The sequence below is a fragment of the Mytilus galloprovincialis genome, chromosome 6 (genome assembly GCF_965363235.1).
Source record: "Mytilus galloprovincialis chromosome 6, xbMytGall1.hap1.1, whole genome shotgun sequence".
Taxonomy (NCBI): domain Eukaryota; kingdom Metazoa; phylum Mollusca; class Bivalvia; order Mytilida; family Mytilidae; genus Mytilus; species Mytilus galloprovincialis.
The window spans coordinates 4,730,080-4,742,608 of record NC_134843.1 but is presented as its reverse complement, the minus strand read 5'-3'; the positions used below and the strand labels follow the sequence as shown (position 1 = coordinate 4,742,608).

At 31.3% G+C, this 12,529-nt stretch overlaps 1 protein-coding gene across 1 annotated transcript in view; it reads right to left on the bottom strand.

Moving 5' to 3' along the window:
* Positions 1–11,028, bottom strand: part of LOC143078761 (uncharacterized) — a 49,776-nt gene extending 38,748 nt beyond the window's left edge. Inside the window, exons 1-5 of the mRNA XM_076253714.1 lie at positions 10,774–11,028; positions 7,855–8,101; positions 6,881–6,945; positions 1,540–1,667; positions 235–457 (exon numbers count right to left, since the gene is read on the bottom strand). Of these exons, the coding sequence (XP_076109829.1) occupies positions 235–457; positions 1,540–1,667; positions 6,881–6,945; positions 7,855–8,101; positions 10,774–10,990 (880 nt within the window). The 5' untranslated portion in view covers positions 10,991–11,028. The remainder of the gene's footprint in view (positions 1–234; positions 458–1,539; positions 1,668–6,880; positions 6,946–7,854; positions 8,102–10,773) is intronic.
* Positions 11,029–12,529: the final 1,501 nt, after the last annotated feature.

Genomic DNA, 12,529 nt, shown 5'->3' with positions numbered 1-12,529 from the left:
TGGCATTGCCGATCGTTTTCGACTAATGAAATTATATATCTCTTTGGTATATTTCTCCTTTCGTTTTATCATTCTCCTATTAAAAAAACCTTTTATGTACAAAGGTAATATTGTAATGTTTTATAATCCCTTATAAAGACTTTGGATATGAAAACATTTTTTTCTTCATGACAGACATGTAAAATATCTTATTTTTATGCTTAAGGTTAGCATTGAGTAATTAATATTCCATACCATGTTTATCTTCAGTGAAGTAAATAAATCTGAATCCACTGTGTCCAATTTTATTGTCAGTAGAAAATGTCACAGTAAGTTTACCCGTAGTGGATACGAAATACAATGTTTGTAAATCTTCAGTCTGCAAAGCACCACATAAAATGTCGGTTTTATCCGATATCACAGATACAGAATCAAAACACATCCCTCTATACGATGATTCTAAATTGAAAGACTGAAACTGGAAATTAAAAAAAAAAATACACAATTATATATATTATCAATGGTGCTTTATACAATAGGGGGTTAATCGACAGGGAGATGCAGCCGAGAATCATCCTCATTTTTGTTTAACTATTGTAACTAGTTCATCAATTCCTTCCTATGTATACTGGCGTTTGTTTTTGTTGCACTTCAGTGTTCCAATTGTTAAGTTTGTTTTCCTCTTATAGTTGAAGTGTTTCACTCGGTTTTAGTTATTACCCATTTTTCTTTTTTCTCAATCGGTTTATGACTTTAAATAACCGGTATACTACTGTGGCCTTTATTTATCACTATTTTCTTATGTAACGCCAATGACATAGGTCCTTTTCTACTTCAATGTGCAAAAATTTACATCCATCGAGAAGATTGAGATAGAAAACTTGAACAAGAATGTTTGACAAGAATAAGAATAAGGTACTTTTGTTGCTGATAAGCATTTACATTTAGTTAACAATTCAGACCTTAATAGTTTTTGATTTTCATGATCCATACATAATTTAAAATATAAAAAAAATGTTTCTTAAAGAAAGGTTACCAATATAACCAAAACATTTGTGTAATCCAAACATAATCTTTATTCGAAAAAAATCCTTAAGTGAAATCAAACGATAGTAGAAAACGAACATCACAGAAGAATATGGTGAAATAAGCTGGAAAACAATTATAAGATATAAAAATATAAAACAAATAGGGTGTGGTCATCTATGACAACCATTACATTTCCGATAATGTTAACTATTTGTTTACAAAACAGTTTACATACAATCATTTTTAAATTAACTCTTTATATATAATCGGATGTGTATACCAGAACATTTTCTTCGGATTAAATTATTGTTTTTTTACCTATGATTACATTCTGGGAAATATCATTATATAAAAGAGTACTTTCTTTGATCTAGCACTATCAGATTGCATTGATTATCAAGAGATCAGAAACTTACTAATGAACTAACATGAAGAAATTGATTTCATAAAATGCTATGCAATCACCTTTGGTTTTAAAGAGACAGAAATAACGTTATAATTTAAGGTGTTTAACAACCATGGTTCACGCACCTGCAAGTGAATCAATTTATGAATAGAAAATAAAATGTAGGTAGCGTTGTAATTATCAGGATATAGATTGGGAAATCCCGGACTCTCAATGTCTCCTCGTATATCAGCCAAGCCATAATTTCGTCTCCCTGAAGTTAAAAAAATATTTGTAATAATAACATATTCTTTTGTAAAGGAAAACATACATTATAAGTCACTCGATTAAAAATTAAATAATAATCACATTAGTATTGCATTTCCAATCAGATGAAAACATAATGGAATTTCTAGATTGTCATCCCAAAGGGTTCATAATTGTAAAGTATTATAATGTCAACAAATTGTATTACAACGCCTTACTAGATGAATGAGTAATAACTTCATCAATTATTGCTTATATTTACTGAGCCAAACCCTAATCAGAAACGATAGATATAGGTAAATAAAAGAAACACAAATAACGATTCATCAGATTTTACAAAACACATGGAGTTGGTTTGATTATTTATTTCACAATGCCTCAGTTCGTAGAAATACAGTCTGATAACCAAGACACTTAATTATAATTCAGATCTTGTCTTTGAATTACCCAAACGAGGGGTAGAACGACCTCCCACAATTGACAAGAGAAGAATGTTTATACCAAAGAAGTTGTATAACAAATACGAATGAACATCATACAGATTAACTAGCTCAACTTGCTAAAGGTTATCACTGTGCTTTTTTATATTCAATCATTTATCTAGATCATACGTCTTCTTATTGACAAAAGTCCCGTATGTCCATTTACTTGATAAAAAACACTATTTCAAACAGAAGACAATTAACAATAGGAAATAGAAACATAATTGAATTTTGCAAAACTTACCAAGTTAAAAAAAAATAGTCATGAGATGAAATATTAGATTTAGATCCTGGATGTATAAAATTAGATGCTATTAGCTAATTTCAACTTTTTAAATAAGCTCCTTTAAATTTCACAACAAAAGAGGAAGAACTAATAAACAAATCAAGAATGTGTACCCAGTACACGGATGCGCTATCCGCACTATCATTTTCTATGTTCAATGGACTATGGAAATGGGGGAAAATCTCTAATTTGGCATTAAAATTAGAAAGATCATATCATAGGGAACATGTGTACTAAGTTTCAAGTTGATTGCACTTCAACTTCATCAAAGACTACCTCGACCAAAAACTTTAACCTGAAGCGGGACAGACGAACGAACGAACGGACGCACAGACCAGAAAACATAATGCCAATAAATGGGGCATGAAAATAGAAGAGTTATGGTTGTGTCTATTGATCACCTGATGAAATATACCAATATTTACCAGCTGGAGGGGGTATTTTGAGAACCAATTGAAAGCGTGACCAGAAATCTAGCGATATCCATCATTCATAGACATAGAACAATTAAGTTCAAAACAACTAATGGCTATAAATATTTGTTTACATGAAAATAATTTAAAAAAAAACGTCTGTATTTACTGGCATTAGGACATTAGACCCCAACTTTCGCATGAGATAGAATCTCTTGGTGAGTCATGTTGAATATAAAATATATATACATATCCTTTACAACAACCAGTTCTAAGAGTTTTCTCGTTTAAACCAATGAGTTTTAAATACAAGAGTCAAAAATAATGTCCCTGTTGCTTACTATATTGTGTTTAACTCATGTTTCAGTCTTATGATGGCTGATCGTTTAACGTACAATCAGTATACCAAAAAGTAAAATCTCAAAAATACTGAACTCCGAGAAAAATTCAAAACGGAAAGTCCCAAATGAAATGGAAAATCAAAAGGTTCAAACACATCAAACGAATGGATAACAACTGTGTGTTCCTGACTTGGAATAGGTATTTTCTTATGTAGAAAATGGTTGATAAAACATGGTTTTCATAGCTAGCTAAACCGCTCACTTGTATAACAGTCGCATCAAACTAAATTATATTGAAAACAATGTTGAAACAAAAAAAAACACACAGTATAGGCAAAAATTTCAAATATTTGGGTACAGCAGTCCACATTGTGTTATAATCTTAATCACTGTAAAAACAAGACAAGAAAAGAAAAATGTACAATAGCACAATAACATAATGACGGGATGTATAAGTACAAATTCAATTTTGTTTACATGTATATTTGTAGAAAATGTATTTGTTTTTTACTGTTTGGAATCGAACGACACCAGTGAATCTTAAGTAGACGAATCGCGCATCTGGCGTACGAAATTATAAGCCTGGTATCTACTATGAGGTTATATGACACGAACAATAAATTTTCTAATGTATCTTAACTTCTCTCGTTTTAAACTACAATGAAATAGCCAACGAAAATTTCAGTCGTTAGAATATATTATGATAATTTTAAGGCACAAAGAGTAAACCAGAATTGAGGCAAGAACACTAAAGGTTATGCATCCGTTTACTTAAGACTGTATACTGTATTATTTTTGATAGATACAGCTGTCAAAAGTGAGGAAGAAACTGATTATATTCCGAAGCAGTTGTAATAGCATCCTTTGTAAAAAGTAAAATCACAAAAATACTGAACTTAGAGGAAAATCAATTCGGAAAGTCCATAATCATATTAACTAGCGTTTGTCTTCCTTTTTTTCTTTCTTTTTACCAACCATCTGGTCCTGTTTTCATAAGCAGGGATTACTTTTCAATTTTCAGTCCTACTATTTTGCTTTCTTAAATGTAGCGTGAAACTATAACAAGATTTTCTTTTAACTCAGTGACATGTAATAAAAACATAAATTCATCCCATTAAACAAGGACATGTCATTGGTATATGGAACTGTTTATTTATGATATCGTTATAAAAAAGAAAATAACAATTTCAAAGTCACTTCAATGAACAAACAACTTTTAATTAAAAATAATACATAACCACACTTCTTTGAAAACGTAGCTTATTCCTCTTCGAATCCCTTTAATTATATTTTCCTAGTCTACCGAGTTTAAGTTAATGAGATATTTCTATTACAGCATACTATTTCTATTACAGCATACTATTTCATATACCTGATAAATATGCAACATGATTCTGCGTAATGTACGTTATATATCACTATTATTCGAATCAATATTTAAATTGTTATTCCGTTTTTTTTTTTTGTTTTTTTTTAAAACATGGTTTTCACTGCGGGCATATAAAATGAATGTTTAGTTCTCTAAGTGTCATGCAATACTAGACAAATGTATTATTTTCTCGTTTTCCTCATATCGTCGGATGTATTCTCTTAATTTTGTTTTTCTTGTTTAACTAAAACTCTTTTGCAGGTTTTCATCATTGTAGGTAACACAATTCTTTAAGTGCATTTTATACAATTTTAACTGAACCTTGAAATTTCCTAAAAGGAACACCACTACAAACACAACAAAACGTGTCATAGACTGGTGTTCATTTGCTTTTTTGACATCGTTCTCTATTTTAAAGATGTCTTTAAGTTGAAGCTTTTGGCATGCAATGTTTTTCTAATGTTAACAATTTATGCACAAATACAACATTTATAACAGAGTTTGAAAAGACGATTAAGCTTATATTGATTAAAACCATAATTTCAACATGTTAAAGCTTTATATCACTGTCTTAGTTTTGGGTTTTATTTCCTTAGTGTCATCTTTGATCCGGATTGAAATCCGTTCGCCTCTCTGTTCGCAGCCGGTGATGTGTGGGGTAATTTTTTTGTCTATATCCATTTCTACACTTTCTACACTGTCAATAGTTATCAAAGGTACCAGGATTATAATTTAGTACGCCAGACGCGCGTTTCGTCTACATAAGACTCATCAGTGACGCTCATATCAAAATATTTATAAAACCAAATAAGTACAAAGTTGAAGAGCATTGAGGATCCAAAATTCCAAAAAGTTGTGCCAAATACGGCTAAGGTAATCTATAAAATTGAGAAAGGAAATGGTGAATATGTCAAAGCGACAACCACCCGACCATAGAGCAAACAACAGCCGAAGGCAACCAATGGGTCTTCAATGTAGCGAGAATTCCCGCACCCGTAGGTGTCCTTCAGCTGGCCCCTAAAATATGCATAATAGTACAGTGATAATGGACGTCATACTAAACTCCGAATTATGCACAAGAAACTAAAATTTTAAAATCATACAAGACTAACAAAGGCCAGTGGCTCCTGACTTGGGACAGGCGCAAAATTGCGGCGGGGTTAAACATGTTTATGAGATCTCAACCCTCCCCCTATACCTCTAGTCAATGTAGAAAAGTAAAACAATAACAATACGCACATTAAAATTCAGTTCAAGAGAAGTCCGAGTCTGATGTCAAAAGATGTAACAAAAGAAAATAAATAAAATGACAATAATACATAAATAACAACAGACTACTAGCAGTTAACTGACATGCCAGCTCCAGACCTCAATTAAACTGATTGAAAGATTATGTCTTCATCATATGAATATCAGGTACAATCCCTCCCGTTAGGGGTTTAGTATCATACTATCATAAAATATATGAGAAGAACATAACCCGTGTCATGCCAACAACTGTTTTTTTTAGAAATGCTTGGGATAAGAAAATCCTTAGTTTTCGAAAAATTCAAAGTTTTGTAAACAGGAAATTTATAAATATACCATATTATTGATATTCATGTCAACACCGAAGTGTTGACTACTGGGCTGCAGATACCCTCGGGGACGAAACGTCCACCAGCAGTGGCATCGACCCAGTTGTGTAAATAGTTATCAAAGGTACCAGGATTAAAAGATTCAAAACTCACCAAAGATACCATGCATATAATTTCGTACGCCAGATGAGCGTTCCGTTTACATAATGCCTTTTCATGATCCTATAATTAAACAGTTCAACTACGAATTTGCGAGGTTGCAAAGCATTTGTTCTAAAAAAAGTCAGTCTTTGTGATGGATTTAAGTATTTTTAAACAATTCAGTACAAATAAAGAACGCAACAATGATATTTCTTGTCGATACAAGAGTGCTAATAATTGGACTATAGCCGAAATGTTTACCAGAAACGTCACCGACCCAACTGTTGTAAAGAAAAAAACTTTTCAAAGATACAAGACTTGAAAATAAGCTCGCTAGTTCTTAATACGTGAATCTTATACATAAGACACGCAAGTGTTGCCTCAACCAAAACAGAATCAATCATGATGAGTTAAAGAGCAATAAAAACATCAAATTACAAAAAAATAACTAAAATGCTGCCAAGGACGTCGATTAAACCTTGGTGTTTTAGATTGATTACATTTTCAGAACATTAATTTTCAATGGATTCACCGTTACAATTTTTTTTTCTTACAAGAACAAAAATGGTGACTACTTGGCTTGTGAAACCCAAAAATCCAAAACAGCTTACCTGAGGCTCTGCACAAATTTCTCGAATCAGTGTAGAAAACAGATTCGTTTGTCATTAATATGGCACTGAAAATATATGAAAGACTTGAATATGGAAAACAAATCACAAAAATACTGAACTCCGAGAAAATTTTAAAAAGGAAAGTCCCTAGTCAAATGGCAAAATCATAGCTCAAACACAACAAACGAATGGAAAACGACGTTTATATTCCTGACTTGATATATATAAAAAAAGAAGATGCGGTATGATTTTTTTCTATTTCTATTTTCTACATGTATTTTCAGAAGTAGAAAAAGGTGTCATCTCATTAATGGTGTAATATCAGTATAACTGATGTGTGAGGTTGCAGTAAAAGATAATGCTTGCATTTTTTTTTTAAAAGAAAGGTTTGGAAGGCATCTACGTTAGCAAATACTTCGAAATAAAACTAGTAATAACTTGCCATTAGCAAAGATGACAATATTGAAATACACACGATGCAGTTTACGTAAACGGTCAACATAAATAGTGTCACAAAACATCATTTTGTATAATGCATAAAAAATATTTAAAAGTTGCAATACGAAAGAAAGGAAAAAAATCCAAATGATAAAAATGTTCATAACAATTTAAAATTTTTGTGCTTTCAAAAAAAAATTGAACTGTTTTGTTCGGAAGTACATAAAATTGAAGCATTTCTCAAAATAAATATCAAATAAAATTGCTAGAACAAATTTGTTTAATATAATATTTTGACACGTTATATAGAAAAAGATTGAATAAAACTGTGTGATTTCCCAATTCTCTGTTGATTCATTTCTTAAATTATATGTTTTCGTTATCTTGACTGCTGATTTTTCTTCTTTCCGATTCACTTTATTACATTTTTGCTACGAGATTTATGCTTTATTTTTTTTCATTCGTATATTAATGATTCTTTTTATGTTCGAAAACTTGATAGGTATAATATATATCATATATTGATTTGGGTATACCTTAAGCTATAACATCTTTTCAAATTTCGAGGCGTCCACATGACTGAGTTATATAGATCACAAACTGTTTCTAGTCTACTGGAATTTTTCGATAAAAACTTCGCCGTTTGATCATCTACTACTGTCATATCACGGTCTGTCATTAAACTTCCTGAATCTGATAATGAGGTTGACGACGTTTCATTCTCTTTAATCTCCAGTAGAAATCCAGAAACTTTAATTCCAGGTATAGTTGTTCTAAGTAGCACTAAAATAAATGTTAAATTACAACGTAAAACATGTTTATATAACGGTAGGACCCATGTAAATATATTTGAAAATTAGTGTACGTATTTGAATTTTTGTACTATTATTTGTCAGATAAATATATAACATCTGCAAAACTGTATAACCCATGTGCAAGTTAACTACAATAAAAATGTCCTTAAATATATTTGAAATTGCGGTAAACATTTGTGTTTTTTTCTACTATTAATTGTAAGATAAATGTCAAGACTTCGGCAAAACGCTATATAGCTATCAAAGGTACCAGGATTCTAATTTAGTACGCCAGACGCGCGTTTCGTCTACATAAGACTCATCAGTGACGCTCATATCAAAATATTTATAAAGCCAAACAAGTACAAAGTTGAAGAGCATTGAGGATCTAACATTTAATTTTACAATTAACGACATTTAATTTTACTGGCCACGGGCATCACTGAAGAGACATGTATTGTCGAAATGCGCATCTTGTGCAAGAAAATTGGTACCGTTAATTTTATTACTACCACTGGGTCGATGCCTCTGCTGGTGGACTATTAGTCCCCGAGGGTATCACCAGCCCAGTAGCCAGTACTTCGGTACTGGCATGAAAATACGGACTTTTTGTGTTATTAAAATTTGCTGTTACAAAATGATAGAAATTATTATAAATTAAGGAATGTATCTCCCTCGTGCAAAGCTCTGATTCCTTTCACGGATTTGGCTATACTTTTTGGACCTTTTGGATTATAGCTCTTTATCTTCTATATAAGCTTTGGATTTCCAATATTTTGGCCACGAGCATCACTGAAGAGACATTCATTGTCGAAATGCGCATCTGGTTCAAGAAAATTGGTACCGTTAATTTTATTACTACCACTGGGTTGATGCCTCTGCTGGTGGACTATTAGTCCCCGAGGGTATCACCAGCCCAGTAGCCAGTACTTCGGTACTGGCATGAAAATACGGATTTTTTTGTGTTATTAAAATTTGCTGTTACAAAATGATAGAAATTATTATAAATTAAGGAATGTATCTCCCTCGTGCAAAGCTCTGATTCCTTTCACGGATTTGGCTATACTTTTTGGACCTTTTGGATTATAGCTCTTCATCTTTTATATAAGCTTTGGATTTCAAATATTTTGGCCACGAACATCACTGAAGAGACATGTATTGTCGAAACACGCATCTGGTTCAAGAAAATTGGTACCGTTAATTTTATTAACGACAGTTTAACTTTTCTTGTTGGTTGTTTCTACTTGTACTGTCTGTCATTTCGTCGTTGTTTTGCCCCATATCTATTAGAATATTCAGAAAATGGTTTTACTAGTTTATCATTTCATTTTTGTCTTGATGTCTGCCATATTTGAGAATTTTCTGCATTTGTTATTAAATCATTCATATTTTTTTGTATATTTTTCTTTAAAATGGACGTATTACATACTAATGGATTGTAAGTTAATTTTTAGTTCGTTCGATTTTATTTTGCAAAAATGAATGTTTCTCACGTAAAAAAACAAATTAACACTTGTCTGTTCTCCTTTAAGAGACATTAGTAAAAAAAAAGTCATAAAAATACTGAACTTCGAGGAACTCAAAACGGAAAGCCCCTTGTCAAAGGGCAAAATCAAATGATAAAACACATCAAACGAATAGACAATACTTGTCATATTGTCAAACGACAGTCAACCAATATATGTTTTTATAATGACAAATCTACTAGGTCTACAACATTGTATTACGTTTTTCAATTCCTGTTGAAAACACTCGTGTTACATGAATCTCACTAAAAATGATGAGTGTTTAAAAATGATTTTTAATTCTATGGAAAAAAAAAACTTGAAAAAAAGAAAGATGTGACTCTTTTCACCAAAAAAATCTCAAGAGTACAATTACATGCAAGTCATCCACATTTTAGTATGACTTACAATCAATTTAAATTGTTAGAATTTTGAGAAAAAAGTCGCTGAAGAGGAGACACACAAACCTTGCTCTCTTTTCATAGGTTGGTTTTATTTTGTAACAATAATTTGGTTACCACTTAAATTCATTAATTGGAAAAACACTGATAAATAATTTCATTCTTTGCTTCAATGTAAATCATATTTTCATTAAATATTCAGATATCAAACTTTTCATCGGGAATAGCAAACAATTAAAAGTTTACTCGAAGGACCATTTGCGTCAGCACTGTCGTTCTATAAAGGCATTAATACATTATATGGAAGAACAATCGATTAAACAACTGAAATCAAAGTATAAACACTTAAACCACATCCAGAAAGATGATATAAAATAACAAGCGATAATATTTTTAATATTATCAACGAAATATTATGTGTTTTTTTAGTCTGCAAACATTACAGTTATCAGTTGATTGTCTTCGTCTTAATACTAAATGAGCACAATACATCTTTTGTGTATTCAGCATTCAGTATATATATAAGCTAATAGTCTGGGTTTCAAGTCGATGACAAATACAGTTATTTAGAAGTTGTTGTCACTGTTCTAAGACGTAAAAGCTACTGAGCATGTATACCTTTTCAGTTTGTAAATAAAGGTTAATGAGTTTTAATATGGTGCCAATGAGACTACTTTCCTATCCAACCCATGGACAAGGATGTGAAAAACTACCCATCACTGTGCAGACTTCGATAGTCGTTTATAAATACTTACCCTTGTAAGTTATGTTTGGAAGAATATCAATGTATGGATCTAGTACGGAATGTTCTAGAATTAATTCAAAAAACTGACTTCCATCACGAGGCTGAATAGATGATATGTTGGTGACGGCAAATCCACAATTCGTTGTTACTGAATACAAAGGCGTCATGAATACGAAATTTACCAGAAATATCCATGATACAAAAAGTACAAAAACTTTAAGGAGCATTTCATCCTATTAGTAACAAATATTCCATTAATGCTTTATAACCATTTCTACAAAATAAAAAAATGTTCAATCATAAACAAAATGACCAAAAATAATTAATTCGGGAACATTCTACAACAATATAATGCATGTGCAGAAAATATATGTTCTGTGATTGTTTACTAGGTAAATGCACCACAAGTGACATGTGATGATGTTAAACCAGTTTTACATGCACACAAAGTTTCTCTTGTGAAATGAAATAAATTTTACTCAAACTAAATGTACTAATAAAATAAAAAGTGTTTATACTAAACGTAGTTCAGGTATATTATTGCTAAAACTTTTTACCAAAAATTTAGTGATCACCCCAAGAACCGGTTTGGCCACAACAAAACAATTTCAAGATTATTTAAATATTACACAGTGCGTTTATGTTAGGTATGTTTAAATGAACAAATGGTTTACTTTTATAAATTATTTCTTGGATGGAGAGTTGTTTCATTGGCACTCATACTACATCTTATATCAATATGTTCCCATAGTTTAGGACTTTATTCGTTATAGGTTGAAAAATACGGGCTACGTTTAGATGTTTATAAAGTGTCCTATATTTTGACTTTAGTGGAACCTCAAGATACTATAATATTACAACAAATATTCATCAGATATGAAAAGAATTATTATGTATGTGTAAAAAAAAAGTCTTTATAAGATAGCATGCACGAATCTGATCAATATCTGTCAATAAAAAAAATACATATTTATGTTTATCATTAAAAGATACTCCGTTGTTTCTAGGTTCAGTATACGACAAATCAAAAGCCAATATATTACAATGATATTCAGCTACCTGTCAATTATAACTATAAGCTATCTTATTTCTTGTCTGATAATATCAATCATCAGAATCTTCTTTAGTTACTTGAACAATATACATCAGAATTAAAATACTGTAATGACCTTTTTACGTTTTTGTTCATTTGTATTGATCATATGCTATGAGCTCTTATGTTATAAACATTTTAAAGCAGACTTAAAGCTAAATTGTGAAAAAAGCAATGTTAAGCCGTACGTAGATAACTAGTGTTGGATCAATTCTCATAACGGCATTAGCATGAAAAATGTTCATAAAATGTTTAATTATTAGAACAAATATAATTGTATTTCTAAACAAAACTCGTGGATGTTGACGCACATAAATTGTATAACATTTGAAGGGCGTGTCTGCATCCATTGTTAAATACATTCGAACAATAACACCTGATGGGCGATTTAGCATCCACTATTTAATACATTCGGCCTAAAACTTGTATAACCTTGGAAGGGCGTGACAGGGACAATTGTTAACTATATTCGACGTCAACCTTACATAACATCTGAAGGGGGTGTCTGGATCCATTGTTAAATACATTCGACCTCAACCTAGTATAACACCTGGAGGACGTGCCTGGGTCCATTTTTAAATACATTTGGCCTTATCCTTATATAACATCTGAAGGACGTGTATGGGTCCAATGTTAAATACATTCGACCTGAACCTAGTATAATACATGAAGG